Source organism: Ambystoma mexicanum, chromosome 7p (assembly GCF_040938575.1).
Source record: "Ambystoma mexicanum isolate Mex_15411 chromosome 7p, UKY_AmexF1_1, whole genome shotgun sequence".
NCBI classification, from domain to species: domain Eukaryota; kingdom Metazoa; phylum Chordata; class Amphibia; order Caudata; family Ambystomatidae; genus Ambystoma; species Ambystoma mexicanum.
Window position 1 is genome coordinate 493239352 of NC_090939.1, and position 24951 is coordinate 493264302.

The following is a 24951-nucleotide window of genomic DNA, read 5'->3' on the forward strand; positions in this document are numbered from 1 at the left end:
CTCCCTTCTCCAGTGTTTTATACTGCTGCAGTAGTCTATCTAGGTTGAGGAATCTGTGGGAAGGATGGACTCCATTTGAAGAATACATAACTTAGCTTCCCCCTTCCCTCCTAGTTTGTATCAGGCGGAGGGGCATCCGGGCCCTGCTGCAGCAGAGCCGGTAGGAAGCCCCACTAGTACACACTTGGACAAGGCTGCGCCGGAGCAACGGGTATCTGTGGCAAATGTGGGGGCAGTGGTGGTGACAGAGCGGGCGCAGGAGCAGGCAGGAGAGGAGGAGGAGGAGGAGAGGAGCCACCTGGAGCAGCCTCGGGCTGCGGTACCAGCACCCCCCAGAGGAACTGGTGGGTGACCCAAAGGTGTGGGCCTTGGTGGCAACACCTGGGGACCATCTCTTTAATGACCTCCTTAAAGAATCCCGACATCTGCTGAGAGCGCATAAGCAGAAGAAAGTGCTCGAAAAAATTGTCCTTGCAGGCCACCGGGTCGCGTTAGGGATGGGCATGGCCCTCTGCGCACTGGGCCTTCTGTCCGGCTCGATACGCAGAGGTACCTGGGACAAGTCCGAACGGCTGCCTGGCATATAGAAAACTCTGCCGGGACTACCCGCCTGAACCCTGCAACCCAGAGCCGCTCCCCAAAGGAAGAGGACTGGAGATGCCCATTCTGAGTGTGAGGGGGTCCGTTGCAGGCCTGTTGTCAGAATCTAAGATGGCCACCAGTCATGTAGGCTCAGCTACATGCCTGACCGCCATTTTGGGAGCCTATGCATGCACTGGGTGGGAGGGTGCGAATGCCCCACACCCAGTGCCTGATCCGGCATAGCCAGGGACTGTTTGTGTCCCGACCCTGAACTAGAAGCGCCGACTTCATAGAGTGCTGCGGTAGGCCTAGTACCTTCAGCCAGCGGGCTTGGAGTCAATTTATCCCTCTGTGCAACGACCTTGGAGTGGGCTCCCGGGGTGGGGGGCTTTTTGCCTTCAGCCGCCGAGCTGGTAGTCGTATGGGACCATGCATCAGGCTTGCGCCTGGAACATGAGCTCAGAAGCCCCCTCGCTCTCTGGTGCAGAAGAAGCCGAGCTGGAGCCGCCCATCGGTGGTTGACTTGGAAGAACCACTGGGCTCCTTGGTCTGGAAGCCGGTAGCCTTTCTGACCTTGGGCCTACCAGCCGGTGGCCCGGGGAAGGAGTCTCGGGCTGGAGTGCCTTCGAGAATTAAGGACCTACCTTGTCATGACTCAAGGTCATGGCCACAAAGTCCTTCCGATGACCAGGAGTGTAAGATCTCCCTCCAGCGGGAAAGCCAATTCTTCAATGAACAATGACAGAGAGAATTGTAGGCTGCTCACGCGTCCTAGCAGTGGTTGGCCCACAGGCACTCAGAGTGCATGGGGGTCCGAGGCCAGGAATCATCGATCGCAGGATGCGCATCTAAAAAAAAAAACTCCTGCTTCCGAGATGGGCCAGGGAGGCAAGGCACCAAAAGAAGGTGAAGAAATTGAAAGAACAAATGAATGGGGAGCACGCACAACGCCCAAAATGTAAGCTGCCAGGTCCAACAGCATCTGTGCAGAATAAGGCACTGAGGTGAAGGGCTGGATGGCGCAGCCTCGAGGGCTATCCTGCGCCTCCATGCGCTATTCTAAATATAAAGGGGTAGCTCAAATTTTTTGCTGCCAAAGGTTCTGGTACTGTCCTCATGTTGGGGGATGCCCACAAGTATGAAGGAAAGGGGACTGAGTACTCTAGTCACTATGGTGAGTAACTTTAATTTTTGTAATAACATTCAAGATGGCTGAATCTTGGCAAAGATTTCTCATTGCCTTCTCATCCTAGCCTCATGTTGGATAATTGGTTCCCACTTTGTTTGGGGGGGGGGGGTGGTAACTGGTGTCACTGCACAAATAGCTCTGTATAAACTGTCCCTTAAATGGCGTCCGGTGAACAGGCATATGTGGTAGTAGAATGTAGTCGAATCAGTGCTGCTTGGAGCCCCCTGGTGGCTGAAGTTTTCATAAGTAACTGGTGCTGAAAGATCTATATCTAAGATGAAAAATCTGTAGGCGGAGGAAATAATCCATCAGAAGGAACATTACATGACCGGTTAGTAATTTGTTCTTCTAGCGTTATAAATGTACAATTTCCATGCTGGATTTTTCAAAGGTTCAATCTTTTTCTGCTTACATTTTCTTGTTAGGTGTGTTTGTAATGTTGTTCATTTGGAATTCAATTTAAAAAAAAAATATATATATATATATATATATATATATATATATATATATATATATATATATATATATATATATATATATATATATATATATATATATATATATATATATATATATATATATTGTATGGACTATCCAGTGCTTTCTAGAAATGTGCTTGTTTTAAAATATTTGTTCAATGCTTTGGTCTTATTTATGAAGTCTACATGCATGCTTATTTTCCCATTTCAATGTAAGTCTGATTAATGATTGAGATCTGTGTTTTTATTATTTTGATTTTAGCTGTATGATAAAATAAATACAAAATCTTCACCTCAAATCCGAAATCCACCAAGTGATGCAGTGCAGAGAGCCAAAGAGGTAATGATTTGATTTTCTAGTGTCTAGTGTCTTGTGAGCAGCTCAATTTCTGTTGAAAGTAAGTGACCTCAAGTATTTTATTTAGTGTTACTGCACCATTCAATATCAAAGTGATCTTGCTGCACAGCGGCTTGTCCGGATATGGGAACGTTTTGTCCTTGCCTGGAGGAAAAGAGAAAGAGAAAGGTGAGAGGATAGAAAAGGGAGTAGGATGGAAATGATCAGACAAATAACTAGAATGTACAGTGGGATTGAGTCGGAGGGTGTATGATCATGGTAGTAGTTGTGCATGTGTAATCTCTGGTAGTAGCACACTAATATTGATTAGGAAAAGGGGGACTAAAACCCGTCCATGATGCTAGACAATACTCTTACGTCTCGTCCCCTTTCCTCCATTCTGCATGGGTGTCCCTTCCAAGGGATGGGAGACAGAACCTTTTTCACCAGAAAAAAAACCTTATTCCCCTTTAAATTTAGAGGCGCGCGGCTCAGGCAGCATGTGCTGCCCTGACTCCGCCCTCCGGTGCCACACCTCAGTCCCCTTTTCCGCGTCGACAGGAACGGGCCGAATTCACCAGTGCTCCTGGGTTTGGCTTCGGCCATGTAATTCCACGCGCGGATACTTCTTCCCTTTCTCTTTTTTGTCTTTCATATCATTCAGGTACTCGATCCTCAGGCGTCGCGCTCCTCCCCGGCGCATGCCGTCTTCCACAGAGTTCAGCAGGTGTCCATCCTGCATAGTGCTCTTCCCAACTTCAGACCCCCGCGCCCTCTCCCTACTTTCTTTGCCTTGGCCCCGACCACGGCTGGCAAGCTTGTTCAGCGTGCAACACCCTATCATCGAAAATGCTGAAGAACAGACTAGCCAGGTGGAGGGAGCTCTTTCAGAAGTTGCCTTCAGAGGACCTGAAGAACTTTGTGAAACAGCGAGCCAGGCCCAAGATACGGCCTCTATTTTCCATTGCACCCCGCAAGGGAGACCCCTCCGCAAGGACTCGCCCGCGCGGGAGGGACCGCTCAGGTGCTTGTACCAGCATGTGCACCGAGGCTGCCTCAACTACGGGCCGCCAGACCGAGGGATCCTTGGATCCTCCCGGCGACAGTGTTGAGTGACTGGAAGGTTCTTGTACCAGATTTTCATCCGAGAAGCTATGCCCTATTACCAACAATACGTCCGAGGGCATGCCTAAACGCAGCGCTACCGGAGGCTTTGCCCAGCGAGCCGAGCAACACGACGCAGGCACGTGGCAGGCAGCTTGACAAAATGGCCACTGTGCCAAACATGGGCACCCGTCCGACACCATTCGAGGAGTTCAGCAAAGAACGATTGTCAAGGTGGGACTGGCCTAAACCAGGTACGTGGCCTACAGCCTATCCTTCATGTGCGGAGGAAAGGATCCCTCTGCATCCTTCCGGGCAGGGTATGAAGCGGCTCCAGCAGCCTCCCGCTACCCTCTACCACCTCTCCGCCCTGTGAAGAGGGATTCTTTGAGAGGTTCCTCGGGCTCACAAAGTCTCCTCGGATGGGGGTTATCCTCAGGGACGTCTTCAGGGACGTGCTCCCTGCGCTGCTACCGGCACCACAGGCTCCTCCTCCCGCACTCGCCCGGCACAGCCTTTGCCTCTGGCTCCGCAGCAGATTTCTCAGGCTCCCCCACCCACGCAGGATCCTCCTGACCCACAGGATTCGGATGAGAAGGTGGATCACCACACGCCATCCTCAGCCAGGGCCTTCCAGGAACGTCTTGCAGGGCTGGCGGAGTACCAGGCCCTACCTCAGCCCGAGGTTGAGCAGCCGGCAGAGGGGGGGGGTTCTGGCTGAAGTCTTCACATGACACCCCTCTTCCAAAAAGGGAATTTCACTGCTGACTGATGTAGTCTCCCTGGCCAAAAAGGGTTGGCTAAATCCCCACTCTGTCCAGTCGGTCAATCAACGACTGGATGCCAAGTACAGGCAGATGGAGGAGGATACAATCTTGCTATCGGCCCATCCTCAGCCACACTCCTCAGTGATCGCCGCAGCATCACTATACTCCAAGCCTCAGTCGTCCTCGGCCTCCTCAACGACGCTGCTATGCAAGGAGGAGAAGATCTTGGAGGCGTACGGGAAGAAGCTGTATTCCAACGTGTCCTTGCATCTTCGTCAGGCCAACGCCGATGTCATGCTGGCTGCCGCTAACCAAAGGTTATGTTGGGAAATTGCAGACTTCCTCCCGGAACTCCCTAGGCAGAGCCAATCACGTTTTAAGGCAGGACTAGCTGAGGCCAAGCTGGTGGCGCAGGATCTCATGGAATGCACTGTGGCCCATATTGACACCTCTGGCCCTGCCATCTGAATCGCCATGGACATGAGAAGGACAGCCTGGCTCCAGCAACGAAATTCAAACCGGACGTCCAGGAACACATATTAGATCTCCCATTCGAGGGAGGGGACCTCTTCCACTCCTCCACAGACGAAGAGTTTGACAAGAAGAAAAACAGCTCACAAATGGCCTAGTCTTGACAAAGACCACGCCCAAGTCATACACCCAGTCACAAAAGCGCTCTGACAGGGGGCGTACGTATGGAGGGTTCTGCGGCTTCCAGGAACGGTGATCCAGGCAGCCTGACCGCTCGCCATCTCGGAACCGGTGCAAGCAACAAAAAGTGGGGAATGGCAGAGTAAGAGTTTTTTCCAGTCCCTCGTGCGCGACAGCCTCCGAAGGAAAGAAGGCATGACACGTCTCTCCTGTTCCACATGTCTCCAGTGGGAGGCAGGCTTGCTCTCCATGCACATTTCTGGCACCAGAATTTCGCGGACCCCTGGATCCTCTCAGTAGAATCCATGGGGTGCCGCCTACACATCCCAGCCTCTCCTCCCCTTCAAGTTGGGACAGCAACTGGCGGAGATCCGGTCGCTCGTAGAGAACCAGGCAGTAGAGGAAGTCCCAGCCTCCCAGCGAGGTGTGGGCTTTTACTCCAGGATTTTCACCATTCAGAAGAACCAGGCAGGCCCGAGAGTTGTGCTGGACCTTTCCACCCTCAACCTCTCCTTTCACCTGCAAAAATTCTAGATGATTATGCCAGCTTTTATAGCGCAGACATTGTGCAAGGGAGACTGGATGTGTTCCCTGGATATAGAGGACACATACCGACACATCCCGATTTGGCAGCTCCATCGTTCGTCCCTTCGGTTCAGGATCATGGGCTACCATTTTCAATACAAGGTCCTTCCTTTTGGCCTCCACTTGGCCACCAGGATCTTTACCAGGCTCATAAGTACAGTGGCTGCCCTCCTCAGAACGCAGGTCCTCCACATAGACCCATACTTTGATGACTGGCTCGTCAGGGCTACGTCTCCGAAGCAGTTCACCATTCTTCACATGCCCTTATGAACACGCTGCACCATTTGGGCAACTCGCTCAATCTCAAGAAGTCGCAGCTGCAGCCCATGCAGACTGACATTCTTGGGCCTCTTCTGAGACACGTGCTCCGAGAAGGTATTTCCGTCGGAGGACAAGATTGCGGCCATCAAGAGGGCCTCTGCCCACTTCCTCAGCAGAGAGGTGACCTTGTCTTGGTGGACCTTCATCTCCTGGGTCTCTTAGCGGCTGTCCTATTAGCCATTCTACACACGAGACTGAGGATGAGGAGGATTCAGCTGCACTTTGCGGCCTCATGGATCCAGGAGCGGGGCTCTCAATCCGAGAGGATCAACGTTCCTCCATCTCCCCACCCGGACCTAACATGGTGATCCAGGGACTGCAACCTAGGGACTGGCAAGCACTTTCGGCCGCCCACCCCACAGGCCACCATCACCACAGACTCCTCGCTCGAGAGCTGGGGAGCCACCCTGGACGATCTCTCAGTCCCCGGCACCTGGACTCGACAGGAGCAGGAATACCATATCAATTGGTTAGAGCTGAACGCTATCTGGCTAGCACTCGCAGCATTCCTTCCATTTCTCAGGGGCATGGTTGTCTTCATCCAGACAGACAACTCGACTAGCATGTCAACAAGCAGGGAGCACCAGATCCCCTCCTCTGTGCAGACTGGCAATCAGCATGTGGGAGTGGGCCCTGGAAAATGACATCTACCTCACGGCAGTCCACCTCCCGGGGGAAGCCAACCTGGAGGCGGACAGGCTCAGCAGGTTGGGAGCAGACAATTATGCGTCATTCAGGAGATCTACCCCAGGTGGATCTCTTTTCAACCTGGCACAACAAGAAGTGCCCTCAATTCGCCTCCTGGCAGGGGCAGGGCCCCGGCTCCCTGGGCAACGCATTTTGGCTTCAGTGGAACGGCATGATGGCTTACGCCATCCCGCCCACTCCGCTGATTCACAGAGTGATTTGCAAGATCAAGGAGTCTCGCCAACCCAACATCACTCTAATAACTCCATGGTGGCCGGCCAGGCCATGGTTTATGGAGCTGCTCAGCCTCTCGGAGATGCCTCCGATTCACCTCCCGATGGGCGCCTAGCACATCTTCTGGTGCAAAAGGGGGGCAGGGTCATCCACCCGCGTCACAGAAACTAGCCCTCACAGCGTGGTACCTGAGCAGGTAATGCTGCGGCACCTCAGCCTCTCACAGGCTAATCTGGAAATAATACAAGGCGCAAGGAGCAAGGCTACCAGGGCCCAGTATAAATTTAAATGGACCATATTCTGCCACTGGGCAGACTCCAAGGAAACTGACCCCCCTGGCATGTACTTTGGACGACGTGATCTCCTTCTTGGCGCACCTCCCCCACTCTCGTGTGCAGGTGGACACGTGCCGTACATACCTTGCAGCCGTCAGGGTTTACAGAAACTCCGAGGAGTGGATCTTCTCCTCCTCCAATCCTATCATCAAGAAACATTTGAATGGGCTTGCAACACTCTACCTGCCCGTCAAGAGGCCGCACCCAGTGTAGGACCTCAACATAGTCTTGGGCGCCCTGGCGCACAAACCGTTTGAGCCAATGGCAAGACGGACATCTGGCTAGTCACCATCAAGACAGCCGCACCTTGGCTCGTAGAGTCAGCGAAATACAGGCGTTGGTCGCCTCAGAACCATATACTACCTTTCACAGGGACAAAGTAGTCCTGCAGACACACCCGGCATTTCTGCCCAACGTGCCGTGTGCTTTCCACTTGAATGAGGAAATAGTCCTTCCTATGTTCTTTGCTGATCCCAAGGACGAAGCACAGAGAGTGCTGCACTGCCTGGATGTCAGGCGTGCCCTGAAATTTTACTTGGACAAGACCAAGGGCTTCTGCAAATCGGACAGCCTGTTTGTCACTTTCGGAGGCTCAAGACCAGGCTATCAGGCCTCCATTCCTGCTGGATGGTCTTGGAAGCGTACGACGGCCAGCACAAGCCGCTCCCAGCCAACATGCACACCCAAGGCAACGTCCATCGCATTCCAGCGACATGTTGCTTGGCAAGTCATAAGCAGGGTGGGCACTTGAACCTCTCCCTCTGCTCGCATTACTGTTTGGATGCCGGCTCTAGATATGATTCAGCTTTCGGACAGGCGATTCTCAGGAACCCATTTGCTGAAGTTGGGTCGTCTCTCCACCCTAGGGCTACATTCCGTTGTAATCGCCCATGCAGAATGGCGGAAAGGGGTGTTGTATTGTTGCTTTCTAGTACTTGCAGTAAGTACATTAGACATTCTTGTGGATCTTCCTGTGTGTTAATGCTGAATCTTACCATTCCTGCACAGTAGTCCAATTCTTGCCTTATTCTTGAGACACTGTAAGTGTTGTCAACTTTATTTGTTGCATTTCTTTGATGGACGAGCATTTGCAAACACTGGTCTGAGCCGTTCAAGTAAATGCTTTGAACATTTGGTGGCAATTGGAACAGAAGTTTGATTGCTACATTTGCATAGCAATTTACACCAGTTGTGTTGGATAATTTAAATGGACCAAAGAGTTCTGTCTCTGTGTCAGTTGCTGGACAGCCACTTGTTTTTTTTAGAGGACATATTTCTCTTTGTTTGTGCTGTTGGATGTGCACTTGCATTTGCACTAGATCGTTTTGTGGTTGTGCTACCTGATAGAGTAGCAGTTGTTTCTAGTTTCTTTGGTGGTACTGTTAAGAGATCTCTTAGAAGTTCTGTTTGCATTACTTTTCTTTTAACAAGTTTAGCTTTTTGAGGAACAGGGTACATATCGAGATGCGGTGTGTAGAGTGCACGTAGACTAGAAATAGTCCTTCGAGAATAGTACCTAGACGGGACAGTGCTACATAACTCATACCTTCTTTAAAGACTGTGCTGCCAGTTTCAGTCAATGCCTGATCTAGGGTTAGACCTTGCGATTTGTTAATAGTGGCTGCATATGCAAGAGACAGATAGAATTATTGTCTGCATACGTACATGTCTTTAAAAAGAAGGAATCGTGCTGTTGAGCTTCCTATCCTTTAAACTTCTGAAAGTTTGTCAAGGTGGATGTTGACAAACTGAAAGTTGACATGTAGATACCCATGGAAGCCAACAACTGTACTAATTGCTCCATTAACTAAATCTTACTCCACGTCAAGGTTACGTTTCAGAATGAATCTGCAGTTTAAACACAAAGTTAACATTTTCTTCAAACCAGCTGTGTTGCAGATACATTTTTCTAAGCTATTCAGTTGTGCTGTTGCTTGTTGACACATAGGCAGTGTCATGCCGTGCACTTCCAGTTTGTCTGTGGAGCTAATATGCACTATTGGTTGCATTTCTTTTTTTAACATTGTCTCATTGAATTGCGTACAGCTTGCTAGGGTTGGCATGAAGGACATACATTTTACTTTTTTTGTGTTAACTGTTCCATGACATCAGGAGCAGATGTTATTTCATATAGCTCATGGATGAGTCTACTATTTAAGATAGATTATGCATCTTTAGAAAGACAACCAGTCATAATGCTTTTTAATATTTTTGCTTAGGTGAGGTCTTCAGACTGACGCATGTTTTGAGTTAGTTCTCTGTATTGGAAATGTTGCCAGAGATTTACATTTCCTATGCTGCCAAATGTGTTGCGGCATTGCTTGTGTCCTAAGGCTTTAAAAATAGGTTCACCTTTCAGTGGTCTTAATTGTAGGAGATCTCCAAAAACAATAATGTGTTTTCCTCCAAAGAGTTATTCGTAGTCTGTTTTAAGGACTTCTTGTAATCTGAGGTGAATAAATGCCAACATTAGGTTTGAGACCATGCTCGCCTCATCTATTAGGAGCATTTTAATTTGTTTCAGAAGTCTGCGTAGTTCAGTAGCAGCTTCTGTTGATAGTTTATAGTACACTAATTGTTTTACTGGAAGGAGCAGTAGTCAGTGTAAAGTAACACCTACTATGTTGTAGGCAGCTAAACTTGTGGGGGCTGTTCTAACAGCTGTAAGCTTGTTGTTTTTTAACTTTTGGAGGATTTTTCGTATGATTTTTATTGAGAATGTTTTCCCTGAACCAGCTTCACCATTTGCATAGAGAAGTACAGGTTTATAATTTTGACAGCTAAAGGTTTTACTTTCATGCTGCAAACCATGTTCAATTTTTTTAGTCACTTCTAGGAAAATGCTATGTTGCTCATCATTGAGTTGTCTTGTAGTGCCAAGTTTTCTTCTGATTGTTCATATTTTTACATTATGTTTTCTACATAGTCATGGCTAATTCTGCTTCATTTACTAAGAGTGGCTCTTCTAGTGGTTCTTGGCTTCCTGTAACAGAAGGTTGACTGCATTCAGGAGTGTCTTCAATTAGTTGTGCTTGAACTTCTTCCTCTTGTTGGTGTTCATTGTCCAACATGTTTTTGTATTGCTTGAAATTGACATTTGTTATACTGCTTTCATTTGCATTGAAAGCAACTTAAAATGAGTCATGGGTGTCCAATAAATCTTCTTTTCTACGTGGTTTAAAAAGTTGGATTAGGGACATGTAGTTAAGTTCTCTATGTTGAGGAGTTTTAAATGATAATTTTATATGATTAATTAGGCTGGGTTTGGTAATTTTAACGAGGCTGCATTCACAAGTTTTGACTTTGTATTTTCCATTTTTTTCATCTGGTTTAATATTATTCTTGGAGGAGAAATGTTGGGCTTTGTGGTATTGGCACATGTTTTCCAAAGCAATACTTTGAATGGATTGTGTCCTCCCACGTATTCCTCATCTTGTGATAATTCGTTATCTCCAGCTTCGCTGCTTTGCAAAAAAAAGAAATTCTCGGCAGAGGGCGCTGTGCTCGAGACCATGGCGTCGATTGTCCCTCGAAGTACCCCATACTCTGTCGACGTCACCGATGGTATAAATAGCTCGAGCCGCGCCCGTTGCTTCAGTTCCGTTTTTCCCATCGCTTCGCTATCGAGAACGGCGTGCTTCTATTTTCTGTGAAGAAAATGTCGTCATCTTCGACACCCAGGACTGGGTTCAAGAAGTGTGCAAATTGTGGGTTTAAGATGTCTATCACCGATCCCCACCGGATTTGTCTCTAGTGTCTCGGTTCCAGTCACCGAACCGACGACTGCGGGTCCTGCCAATCTATGACCAAGAAAGCTCTTCATGAGAGGAGAGGTAAACTGTCGGCAGGGAGGGAGGCCTCAAAAAAGGTTTCGTCAAAAAGACACAAGAAAGCGACTGATTCTAAGGAATTGGATCGCCATAGGCACTCAAAGAAATTCGTTGTTCGACTAAATCGGATTCTCCCAGTAAGTGGGAAGAATTCTGCAAAAAGATGATGGAGGTTTTCAAGAATGCAGCCCGACCCCCTCGAAAGACCCTCGAAAAAGCCATACCCCTAAAGTCGCTCCATTGGACGACAAAGGGAAGTTCAAGGCTACCATGGCAAAGACCGGTAGCGTCGAGGAATCCAAAAAACCTTGAGTCGACGTAAAACCGTCGAAGACTCTTCGAGGGTCGAGCACTTCTCCAGTGCCATACAAGAAACACAAGTCGTCGAAGACTTCGACTTCGTCGACGCCCTCGGCGTCGATAATTTAGACTCCACAGCCAAAAACATCCTCGACGCTATTATCGAAGTCATCTTCGAAGACTTCGAAGACCCCTTCGACAACTTCGAAGGATTTGCCAATTCCTTCGAAGCAGATAGAAGAGGAAGAAAGGAGATTCACTCCTTTGCCCAGGTCAGACTTTTTCAAATCTGTCAGCAATTTATGAACAGTCTGCTTCAGAAGAAGACGAGGTTAGTCCTTTGGGAGTTACTTATGGTAAAAGACAAGTCCCTGAGGAACTTATTGACCAGGAATCTAGAATGAGAGACCTGAGTGATACTCTACATTCTGCCAGTGGAGTTGACACATCCCCAGAATTAGAGTTCGCCAAACCTGATCCTGCAGAACATGCAGATGCTGGGTACAGGGGTCTTATGACCAGGGTAGTTGAATATATGGGTTGGGGTAATACTTCACCCATTTTTGAACAAGATGACATGACGGATATAATCATCAAGGGACCTCAGAAAGATCCTGTTCTCCCTTTCCACAGGGCACTCCAAAGGACTGTGGAGAAAAACAGGGAGAAGCCAGAAACTATTGCTCCTGCAGATACCACTTTTCCAAGAAAATATAGACCAGCTGGAACGGATCCTGAGTATTTGAATAAACATCCGACTCCAGAGAGTTTAGTCATTCAGGCAGCATCTACTTCAAAACAAACTGCTTATCCAACTATCTCTCCAGATAGAGAGGATAAAAAAATTGATGCCTGGGCACGTAAAGTTTTCACGTCAGGCAGTATGGCACTTAAGTCGACAAATGTCACCTGTATCCTAGCGAGGTTTACCCATTCCCTGTGGGATTGTATTTCGGCGGCGGCTGATAATATTCCGGAAGGTGAGGAAAGGGAAGGCTTCCTGAATATAGTCAAAGACGGCAAGGAGGCAATGGGGGAATGTCTCCAGTCTGGACTGGATACTGCTGATGGTATCAGCAGATCCATGGCTGCAAGCGTTGTGCTACGCAGATTTGCGTGGTTGAGGAAGTCGGGGTTTGCACCAGACGTGCAAGCCAGACTTCTCAACATGCCCTTTGATGGCTCGAGGCTATTTGGCAGAAAGGCTGATGAAAGCCTAAAAAAACTTCAGACCTCGAAAGCGGCAGCTAAATCAGTTAGCACCTCTTTGCGCCAGCCTCTAAAACCCTATTCCGGCTCATCTTCCTGGAGGGGTCGTTCTTTTCGATACTACTCCTCCTTTGGAAGAGGAAGAGGACAGGCTTCTCAAATCAGCAAAAGAAACTTCCCTCGTGGAGCACGAGGAAGAGGTGCATAATCAGCCTCAGGAGCGGCATCTGTACCCTCAGCCACTCCTGCAGCCGCCTCCAAATTCCTCTGAGACCTTGTTACACAAAACACCAGTGAGAGGCAGGATCTCTCAACATCTGAAGGAATGGCGGGGCATTACCTCAGATGCTTGGGCACTGGAAACAGAAGCCCAAGGTTACTGTCTCCCCTTTCTAAAAAGGCCTCAGAATCATCCACCAGGAGCCAACTCCGCCAAAATTCCAGATCCGCTCCTGTTGCAGGAAATTTTAACCCTGCTAGAGAAAGGTGCCATAGAACTGGTACCTGTAGCGGAGAGGAACAGGGGTTGGTACTCCCCATATTTTCTCATCCCAAAAAAGAACGGAGGACTGAGACCCATCTTGGACTTGAGAAACTTGAACAAGTTCCTCAGGAAGGACAAGTTCAAGATGGTGACTCTTTCTCAGATCCTTCAGGCTCTCCAACTCCAAGATTGGTTGGTATCATTGGACCTTCAGGCTGCTTACTTTCATGTGCCAATCCATCCAAAGCACAGAAAGTACCTGAGGTTCGCGATTGGCAATTCTCATTATCAGTTTCGAGTTCTGCCATTCGGGTTGACCTCCGCCCCGAGGGTTTTCACCAAACTGTTGGCGGTTGTGGCGGCAAGTCTCAGGAGAGGAGGTATTCACATATATCCCTACCTGGACGACTGGTTGATCAGAGCAAGTTCTCCAGAACAAGCTCAGGGACATCTTCCGATCACCTGCCACTTCCTCCACAAATTGGGCTTCTCCCTCAATTTCAAGAAGTCCCACATGATACCATCCCAGAAGCTCCAGTTTATCGGAGCAGTCTTGGACACTTCATCGGGAAAAGCTTTGCCTCCCGAAGTGAGAGCTCTCCACATCCAGCAGATGGTAACGAAATTTCAGAATGCGCAACGTCTATCGGCCTTCGATTTTCTCAGGTTGCTCGGCCTCATGGCATGTTGCATTTTCCTAGTACCAGAGGACAGGTTGAGAATGTGATCTCATCAATGGGCACTCAGAACTCAGTGGTCCCAGTTCTCAGGAATTATGTTGGATCTTCTGCAAGTCCAGAGCGCAGTTGCTCAGTATCTTCTGTGGCGGGCTTGCAACGACAACATTCTCAAGGGAGAGTCTTTTTGGCAACCATGGTCAGAGATAACAGTAGTGACGGATGCCTCACTCACGGGGTGGGGAGCACACACCAATGATCTGACAATCAGCGGTCGTTGGTCTCCATCAACCTGTTGGAGCTGAGGGAAATCAGACTAGCTCTGAAGGCCTTTCTGCCCTCTGTACAGGGAAAGAATGTCCTGATAATGATGGACAACCTGGTGGCCATGTACTACCTCAACAAAAGAGGAGTAGGGTCACTGCCACTGTGCAGAGAGGCAATGCAGTTATGGTTCTGGGCAATAGGAGAAGGAATCTCTCTATCAGCAATTCACCTAGCCGGAGAGAAGAACACGGCGGCAGACGCTCTGAGCAGGCAGAGCACGGTCTCTCACGAGTGGGAGCTGGCTCAGGAAGTCCTTCTGGAGATCTTCGCCCTTTGGGGAACCCCTCAAGTGGATCTGTTTGCCACCGCGATCAACCGGAGGTGCGATCAATACTGCTCAAGGGAATTTCCTCAAAGAGGAGCTCTGGGAGACGCATTCGTAGTGGAGTGGAAGTTTCCACTGCTGTACGCGTTTCCTCCAGTCCCCGTGATTCTTCAAGTAATCAGGAGGTTGAGAAAGTTCAGGGAAACCATGATCCTAATTGCCCCGGATTGGGCCATGAGGACGTGGTACCCGGACCTTCTGGACATGTCCATCTGCCCTCCAATATGTCTTCTCGAAAGAGAGGATCTTCACTCGCAAGAGGAAGGTCGGGTTCTCCATCCAGAGGTCAAGACACTCAACCTTCCCGCATGGTTTCTGAGAGGTTGAGATACAAGGATTGGGATCTTCTGGATGACGTAATGGAAATCTTGCTTTCGGCCAGAAGACCAGCAACAAAATCTTTGTACCGATGTCGCTGGAACAGGTTTAGTAACTGGTGCAAAGACAAGGATGTGGACCCTTTTCAGTGTGGCACCCCAATGGTGCTTTCTTTTCTGCTACATCTAGCTAATCTGGGGCTCAAGATAGGAACAATCAAAGGATACCTTGCTGCGCTGTCCATTTTCAAGCGCTCCTCGAAAAGGTTTCATATTTCAAAATACCGTTAATAATTCAATTCTTAAAAGGGCTTACTAATGTATACCCTCCGGTACCTTTTCATGTACCAACTTGGGATTTAAATTTAGTACTAAAATTCTTGACTTGCCTACCTTTTGAGCCTCTGCATTCATGTCCATTGAGGCTTTTAACTTTAAAAATTGTCCTTCTTGTGGCCCTATCATCAGCCCGCAGGGTTAGCGAACTTCAGGCTCTCTCATGCAAACAACCATATACTATTTTTTACAAGGATAAGGTAGTCCTTAAAGTTAAACCTTTGTTCTTGCCAAAAGTAGTCTCGGACTTCCATTTGTCACAAAAAATAGTACTACCAACTTTTTATCCTCCTCCTCATCTGGGCAAGGAAGAAGAGAGATTACACAGACTAGATCCCAAGAGGGCTCTTAGTTTTTACATCTCAAGGATGGCTAAATTGAGACAAGATGACCAAATATTTGTGGGTTATGCTGGTCATAAATTAGGCTTATCTGTAACAAAACAGGCCATTTCCCGCTGGATCATATTAGCCATAGTTGAATACTACAGATTAGCGGGAAAAGAACCACCAGATGGGCTTTGTGCCCATGCTAAAAGGGGAATGGCTACTTCTGCGGCTCTAAAGTGGGGAGTCCCGGCAGCAGACATTTGTGCAGCTGCAACATGGAAAACAGTGCATACTTTTGTTAAACATTATTGTTTGGATACTGCCTCCTCTAACAAGGGTTTATTTGCCAAGGCAGTTCTGTATTCTGTCCACGAAAACTGAAATTAGTACTCCCGCCTCCAAAATTGATACTGCTATGGGAGCCTATCACAAGATGAGGAATACATGGGAGGACACAATCCATTCAAAGTACAAGTTACTTACCAACTGTAATGTTCTTTCGACTGGATGTTCCTCTCAAGTATTCCTCATCGACCCTTCCATCCTACCCCACAGTACAGTTTTACATTTTCTTACACTTTCCTCTAACGAAGAATGTATCGGTCATGGGGCACGCCTGGGTGTTCCTCCTATATATATTTCATCGGAAAAACAGAACTGAAGCAACGGGCGCGGCTCGAGCTATTTATACCATCAGTGACGTCAACAGAGTACGGAGTACGTCGAGGGACAATCGATGCCACGATCTCGAGCACAGCGCCATCTGCCGAGATTTTTTTTTTCGAATCAGTGAAGCTGGAGATAACAAATTATCACAAGATGAGGAATACGTGGGAGGAACATCCAATCGAAAGAACGTTATAGTTGGTAAGTAACTTGTTCTTCTGTTTGGGTAGAATGTGTCCAGTACATTGTTTTTCAATGTATCCTGGCTGTTATCATTTTTGGCTATTGTTTCTATCTCTTTTTATGATTTCAGCTCTCTTTTTCTGGATGCAACAAGACCAATGCTTAGCCCGACAATGTGTTTAGATTTGCCATACCAAGGCGTTGCCCGTTAAACGGTCTGCAGCTTCATAACATCCACATTCTCTATGGGAGAGCATTTTAATGCCGAAGCTTTACAACTTTTGTGACTGTGTTTGTTCAGATGATAATTCATCCCAGAGGTCTTTTAGCTCTGTTTTCTCAGCTTTGGTTAGGTAGGCTGTGACATATCGTGCAACAACAGTGTAATTGTCCTGCAATGTATTGTATATCTTTGTTTGCATTTCACAAGAGGGCAATGATTGCATTGTAATCATTGTTGTACTTTGAAGCTTTGTTTCTTTTAATGCAGTATGTGTTTTTAGGCGATTTACCTTCACACTGTGTCTAACAGAAGACATTTCGTGGTTTACTTGTCCTTTTGCTGAAACTGGTCTAGGGAAACCAAAGCGGCATTTGGTATAGTATTTACCTTTGTTTTTATATATGCGTCGGCAATATTTGCCACATTTATGTTTTTGGAAGTGTAAAATGTGTGTATGTAGCTCACTATGTGTGCTTTCTGAAGGGATGTCGCAGGTTACATATTTGTGAATAAACTGCAAAACAGTGGCATCACTGTCATGACCAAATTTAGGAGTATCCTTTTATCCACAAAACCATGTGGATGTGTGGTGCTCCTCTGGCTTGATATTCTTTTCTCCAAAAGAAGTGTTCCACTTCTCATAGTGAAGGAATTGTTTTATTACAGATGAAGTGCAGCATGGCAATAAAGCAGTGGTGAAAGTATCTTGATACATTTACAGGGTCAAGAGAGCGGAGTTTTCCTGGTGTTTTTGAGTCTATCCCTTCTTTGTTTTGGTTTGCTATGCGTAGGAAGTCGTGCAAGTCCCCCATGCATATTCTGCACAACTCAAAATGACAAGCCATGTGGGTGGGCCAAGGTTCCGTAGCATACACCGTACATCAGTGTGACGTCAGAACCAGTATTCGTTTGTACCACGCATGTTTGCCAAGAGATTTGTGATACTGGACTGCAAAACGTAATCTTTGTCTTTTATCTGTTGAAGTAGTTAGGTGGCAGACATGTTTAAAACATTGGAACCTGTTTTCAATGTGTGTGCAACTCTGTAACATAGAGTTGCTAGTTCACTTTTAAACAGATGGTGGAATATGTATTCAACGTTTTGTCTAAATCTGGGGTCTTCAGAATACATTCGTAAAGAGCAGTATTCAGATGCTGTTATTTGTGTGTATCTTTCATCAAATCTTCCCCCTTTTCCTAGAGGAAAGGCTTGTGCTTCTACATTTTTTCTCATGTGCTGATTGGAGATCCTTTGGCTTGATGCATTTGAATTGTTTCTAGTGCATCGTCTATGGTCTCTTTGGAGTGTAGTGGGTGAATTGTTTACTGGTCTAAAATATTGGATGCTGTAATAGGATTTACAAGTTCAAATTGGCCAGCTGGTGAGGAATCCAGAATTATTAGGTTGTTTTCCCTTGGGTTTTGTTCAATGATTATTTCTTTGTAGTGCTCATTGTTCTCTTTAAGATATTGTATAGTTTCTCTAACTTTGTTTAAGTCTACTAGTTGTTGCTGTTTTTTTGTCTTTCGTTGGTACACCATTCACTAGGATAATCAAAGATTAATCTATTGGCCGTTGTACTCCTGGATTGTCTACATTTTCTTTAAGATCTAATGGCAAATAAACTACTTTGCCACGATTGAATTATAGTAATTCAGAAGGAGGCAATTTGGCTGTTTTGGGTTGAAGGTGTATTATAGCTTGAAATGGGTGTACTGTGTGGATTATAATACTCTCACACAAATTAAGCTGTTGGAGAGGTTTTGAAAGTGGGAATATTTCCAAGTTATTAGTGATAGCACGTGAAGGCATTTGGTTATTATCAAGCTTTGTATTGCAGTATGTGCAAAGTATTGAGGGGTTAGTAATTTTGTATTCTTTTTCTGCTATACGATATAGAGATAATTGGGACCATAGGTATGCCTCATTGTCTTCTATTTTGTACGTTATATCTACAGTTTTGGTGTTCTTTATAAAAGGTTCTGCAACAACACACACATACTTAGTTTGGTACTTCAGCAGATGTGCTTTTAAACTTTTCTATTTCTTATTTGTTTGTGTTCATTAGAAGATTGGCATTTGTAAGTTTTCCGCTACTCTTCTGTAAAGTTACTGGATTTTCTAAGTGATCTTCACTTCCATAATATTTACTTTGGATGTGGTCTATTTGTTGAAGGAGTTCTTTGGCTGTGCCATGTAGAAGAATGTTATTAAAATGTTGCAGTTCTAAAGCAGGACTTTTTGCATAGTACAGTCTTTGGACAAGATTCAATATAGTGGAGTGGTGCGTTGCTAACATTTTGATGTGGTAGAAGGCGCTTTTGCAAGCAGGTCCTAAAATGCAGGCTAACGAATGTCCCTACAGTGCAGTATAATTGCGCACTGGACAGGAGTCCATGGTTTGTAAAGTATTTATTCAAATTTTCTCTTTTACTTTCACATAGTGATTGAGGAATTGGGGTAAAGATTTGAAGGATTGTTTACGTACGTTACACATTGAGGTGCAGAGCCATTTGTAGACTGGACAGATCGGTTCGGTGGAATGAAGAGTGGATTGTAAGTTTGTTGGGGACATTTTTTTCAATGAGGGTTTCTTGTGCCATAATAGCATTGTCTACTATTTCATACGCTCGGCCACTGCTCTGTATGTCAATTGGGTTTTTCGGCTCTTGTTTATATGCCTCTTCATTAAAATATGGTTCTGTGCTGCTTGTGTGAATCCATTCACCTGCACATAAGTTTGCAAAGGTATCTATGGTGACATAGCGCATGTTTAGAAGTACTTTTTATAGTATACTGATTAATTTTTTAGTGGTTTCATTCTGGTTAAAATTAATATAAATAATTTTCATTTGAGGAGCATTGCGCTGTCAATGAGAGCTTCCAGGTTTAGTCTTCTGCAGTAATATTTTTAGGGTTGAGCGTGACTTTTCTGCTGTTTGTATAAGATTGTGAAGTACTCTATGGTGGAATTTCTTTTGTAAAATGTATTTTTTGGAATTCTTAGCTGTGGCTACCTTAACATTGGTAGATGTAGTGCTAGCGCTATTAGTAGTTTTATTCTTCTTAATACATTTTTTTATTTTTACTTTTTGGAAGAGGGGCCATAGTTTTTTTTTTTTTTTTTTTTTACTGCTAGCTGGTTGTTTTCTTGACTGACTGAATTGATTGTTTTGTTTGAACATTTGCTATACATTCTGCTAGTTTTTCATTGTTTTCTACGGAAACGCTTTTTAGTAGGCATTCTATTCTGTCTGTTGGAGAAAAATGGAAAGTGGGTTTGAAAGTTGTGCAGTGTATTTGCTTACATTGTGAATGAGTGTGTGGCTATCAGGGCAGGCATACATAGCGGGATGTGTGATTGTGCAATGGGTTCTTAGTTCTGGTTGGGAAGGTTGTAAGAGTAGCTGTGTGTGTGTAGATGTGTGATGAAGGGCTTGGTTCAGTGCGTAAGATAGTGAACTGTGCATGAATAAGTAAGGACATTACGATGTCACGATACTAGTGGGTGTTACGATACTGGTATTCAGATGAGAATACAAAGAGTGTACCTGCTGAGGTGCAATGAGTAAGACTGAAGTAAATGCTGTTGGTTTGGAAAGAATTATGTAGGCTACTATACAGCTACACTGCATGAGTAACAGAATACTTCTACTCTAGTTAACTTACTTTGTAGGATTTGAAGTGTAGTTATCTTCCGGTTATCTTCTAGGAGAGAGGTTGTTGTCTTTCAGGAGGCTGTTTTTCACTGCAATTGGGAAAGAAGAAAATGTGTGGGTATGTGTGGTAATGGCAAAGTAATTGTAGTACAAGAAGACATTATTTTGCAATGTAGGAGGAGTTGGTCGGAAGAAGAGTTAGCGACATTGCGCGCGATTATGAGTATGGTTTTAACACTGCTGTTGCTGCAGACGGGTTGCCACCAGATTCCTAATATTTGTTTGGCAGCTAGCTTCCCAGTGTCACTAGGACATTACAGACCATGTTGGCCTGGAAAGTCAGGTGGTGGAAAATGTTAGTCCCTATTTGTGTGCAGTTGCATAGCACTGTATGGGATGGGGACATGGGAACACCAGCAGCGTTGGTAATGGGGCCAGTGGTCCCATGATAAGTATGCCCTACTTGGCTGGAGTTTTGAAAGTGTGAGTTGTTGCATAATTTGTATAAGAAATGGTGCGCTGCAAGTCCTAGTATGCAGAGAAGAATTGAGAAGCCAAGAAGCATGTACAGATGAGAAAGGAGAATGTCAGTGTGTGCAATTTGATTACCTTTCCCACACGTGCATGCTTGGTACCTGAGTGCTATTGCAATATGTTGGAGAAATCGTTTCCATTTTGTTTAGTTTATTTAACAAAAATGACACACAGCACTGCTGTAAATGTACATATGCATTTATTTGGTTTCCTACAAATGGTGCTAAAACGAATAGTTTTAAACGCATTGGATTTTGCCATTTTTCATTCCATGTACATGCCATGCTTTAGTAACATACGTGCCGTTTTAGTTTTGAGTGTGCATTGTGGGAGTTTCAGTGCAGCTTTTGTTAGTGCGAGAAGTGGCATTAAAAGTGACAGAATGTAAGCAGAAAATAACAGTTTGCACGTTAGAATGGGTTATATGGGCAAGCATGCATGTCTTGGTAATATATTGAAGTTTGATGCAGGATCTGGCACTTAAACAGGCTGTGGAAATGTTTCAAATGTGGTTTTCTTTTGTTTCACAAAAAAGACACTGCTGCTGAAATTGCAAATATGTGTTTTGAAAGTGTTAGGAAAATCTTCATTATAAGAAAGGTTTGCAACTACACAGCATTGCAAGTGAGTGCCATTTGATATCAGGAGGTGGGACAAACAAGAGTATGAATATTGAGTAGATCAAGGCAGGTTAAGTGGTAGGAACCCTGTTGAGATGCATTTGTAAAAGAGTTGGAAATGTAATTTTAAAAATATATGCATACCTGTACTTTATTTTGATAGATGCAGATGTGGATGAATCTGGAAGTAGAAATCATGCAGAGTTTTACAGTAGATTTTGATGAAGGTGCTTGTGAATAACGGGAGACCTGTACAGGAGTGTTGAACAGTACATCTGAAGTGTTGAACTGAGATGAAAGATGTAGCATTCTTGGATGTGATTGATTGATGGATGGGTGTGTGACTGCTTAACAGTTGCCAATGAATAAGTACTGCAAAGAGTGAAGTGGAAAGGAAAGAAGGGCTTCCCTGTGTTGCGGGGTCTGCGGAAACCACGGTAGTCTGCGGACAGGGTGTGCCACATCCTGGTCTTTTCAGGATGCCTGGCATGGAAAGGGGACTGTGGGGATTAGGCAATCGGGTGTTCTGGTTGTGCTTTTGTTTGGAAGGAGCCTAGTTCTTTCCTATATTCTCCAAGCGCTTTACAAATGAGACAAGACTTCTAAGCACTATAGCACTGGGAAAGCTTTTTTCATGCAAAATTGTACACAGGCATGGCCAGTCACTAAATATAGATGGGTAGTATTTAAAATATAATATATAAATAAATTAGTTGAAAAACATGTGTAAATGTTGTTCTTTGTAGTTTTAAAAATCAAATGTCAAAGCACACGGTAATGTCAAGCTGTGCTAAATATAGACTATGCAGGCTTGAACAGAGAACGTGGCTGACCAACTGGTCCTGTCAATCACAGGGCAATGGAGACTAAGAGTCAACACAACATAGTATTAGAAAAGTGTTTTTCTGTAGGAATGATCGAACCTCATCAAATATAATTTTATGAAGTAAGTGCTGAGAGAATGGCGGGAAGATGTGTTTATGTATGAATGTTTATAACATAGTAAATTATGCTAAACAATAGCGACAAAGTATTCCTGCTAATACAGCATTAATGTTAAGTAGGGAACATAACCATGCAACACTGGAGCCTCTGCAGCATCCCTTGTATGGCAAGAGGGATAAGATTGGAGGAGCTCTGCGGGTACCCAGTGACCAACTGAAGAGTATTTAAGCTGCAGGTCCAGGAGCAGTCTTCAGGAATTGGGAGTCGACGAAGGACAACGACAGAATGCTGTCTGAAATGGCAGAGCCCTCTGTCATTTCCCCAATCCTCATGATCTGTAAAGATTAAAGTCTTGTCATCACCTGCAAAACAGCCTCATGACATTTGATTCCCTAGAGGGGTGCATTTACTCTGGTTTATGATGATCATGGGTCCCTGTATTTTAGGGGCGCCCCTGTAAAATGGGACCCGCTTTCACTTTATAGGAAGACATGGTAATAGTTTTTTTCATTGCTGTGTGTAGTGAAGATGGCTGTGGTTGGAGTGATGGAGAGACTGTGTGTGGATGGTGGGAGATTGTTCCATTATTAATCTGCAGAGGTATGCAGAGATAAGTGGCATTTCTGCCAACCTTGGTTTGGAGGGAGTGGAGGCATTGAGGTGTGCTGTGCCTGGCCCAAATTAGAAAGGTGTGCTTGGACTTTGTCAAGATATGGCTGTTTTAACACTCCAGATTTCCTTGTGGTGCACTGTGGAGGACTGTATTTGGGGTACATTAGTGCAGTAACTTTGCAGAGTGCAGTGAAGGAATTGCTAAAGGCACTAATGCAGCTCTTTCCATGTGCAAAGGTGATATTTTCTCACATACCACCCAGAGCACTATGGAACTGCCCCAAAGTCTTCTGCCCTCAACAAGACTCGGGAAGGTATCTTGTGAACAAAGGCATGTCATCATTTGTGAATAACATCAATTCTCAGGGTGTGATTTTTGTTTGTTTTTTGCTGCATATGGAATGTACTTGTCAAATATTGGAAATGCAATTTTCCTTTATAATGTAAGGAATGCTTTGAAGAGGTTCCTCTAAGCCTGTTAGGGAAAAAACAAGATAAAAGCAAAAGAAAATTATAAAGGTGCTTGTTTACAAGCCGCTTAAAAAGGTTCTTTTCAGAGTCACCACTAAAGAGGAAATACCTTACCTTAGGTTTAATTGCTCTCCCCACCCCCTTGAATTGGACAATTTGTCAGCGGACACCGCTGATGTCAGCAGACAGCACTTGCCACACCCGGGGCTTTTGAGGATGGCAGCCATGGAAATGGGACTGTAGAGCCCAGGGGATTGGCCAATAAGGTTTCCTGGGTGTGGTATGCAAGGAGTGTGTGGCAGAAGGTCTGTTTGCTGAGAGGAATGCAGATGGCTATTGCTATGGCTTTCAGGAGGCAGTGTGTGTGGATTTTGGGAGACTTGTGGATCCATTGGTTGCAGGTGTATGCAGGGCAGTGTGGAGTGGCTGAACATCTTAGATTTTGTCATGTTGATTTGAAGTGGTATGGAGTGTGCAGCATGAAGTGGGTGGACTTGCTCCCATTTTGTGTCAATTTGGTCACGCTCCAACATCCAGACATTATCATTGTTCATTGTGGAGGGAACAGTTTAGGCCATGTAACTGGAATTTCACTGCAGTTTGCAATGGATACATTTGGGAAAATGATCCCGAACTCCCTGCTCATTCTTTTTCGCATTGCCCAGAGACAAATGTGGCTGCGCTCCAGTTCATTTGGTCCGCAAATGGAGAAAGCGATGCACAATTTCAACAAGGCAGAGATGTTGGCATGACTTCTTTTGATGATGAAGATATTAAATTTCATAGCACCAATATTGTTCGGACAGATGGAGTACATCTTACTGATACTGGTAATCCACTTTTTTGCAAAATATCCTAAATGCTTTGCTAAACTTTTTGCAAATATAGCAAGCATTTTGCAGTAGGTTTTGCCTACTTTACTTTAAAACTTGAAAAACACTTTTAAAAAGAAATACAATAAAAGAAGTTATTTTCAGAGCCACCACTTTCCCAAGCAAAAGAGTGCATTGTTTTTGATGGCACCACCATTTATTTGGATTCCCGCGGAATACTGCACTGTCTGGGAACTTTGCATGCTGTGTAGTGGCCTGCACCTTTTTTTGGTATTTCTATTTTTGAACTGTGAAAGGTGGTTCTGAAAGTAACTTTATTTTTTTGTTCATTTATTTTTGTGTTTTATAATTTGTTTAGGCTTTTTTCACAGGGCACACAAGGGAGGGGAGAGAAAGGAGGGTAGTGAAGCAGCAACAACTATAGTGATGAAGGGGCAGGTGGTGAGAGCATGATGTTGGATGGGTCTTACTTAGGCAGGGCACAGTGTTTCTCATGCTCCCGGATCACAGCCTCGAAAGCACTTCGAAACTACTCCCCCCCCCCTGCAGAGTGGTGTGTCACAGTTCATACAGAGCATTATGACCCTCTAAAAGTAAGGGTTGACTGCGTCATGTATGGCCTGCGAGGCGTCCGCAGGGATCCTCTGTCCCACCGGAATGTCTCTTGAGGTGGCAGGAGCTGATGAGGATGTGAAGGTGGGTGCCAACCTACTCGACACTTCGAAAGGTGTGACCCTTCAAACTGCTGCCTTGTGATTTGACCTTGGGTGTCACCGCATGTAGGTGGTCCCGTAGATAT

General features: G+C 45.6%; 1 protein-coding gene across 10 annotated transcripts in view; it reads left to right on the forward strand.

The window, feature by feature from the left end:
• Positions 1-24951, forward strand: part of CASK (calcium/calmodulin dependent serine protein kinase) — a 2777982-nt gene that overhangs the window by 1883400 nt on the left and 869631 nt on the right. For 9 of the 10 annotated variants that reach the window (XM_069636511.1, XM_069636508.1, XM_069636509.1 and 6 more), the window contains one exon: positions 2513-2590. The exons of the other annotated variant lie outside the window; for it this stretch is intronic. In XM_069636511.1, coding sequence (XP_069492612.1) covers positions 2513-2590 — 78 coding nt within the window. The remainder of the gene's footprint in view (positions 1-2512; positions 2591-24951) is intronic. 10 annotated transcript variants of the gene reach the window in all.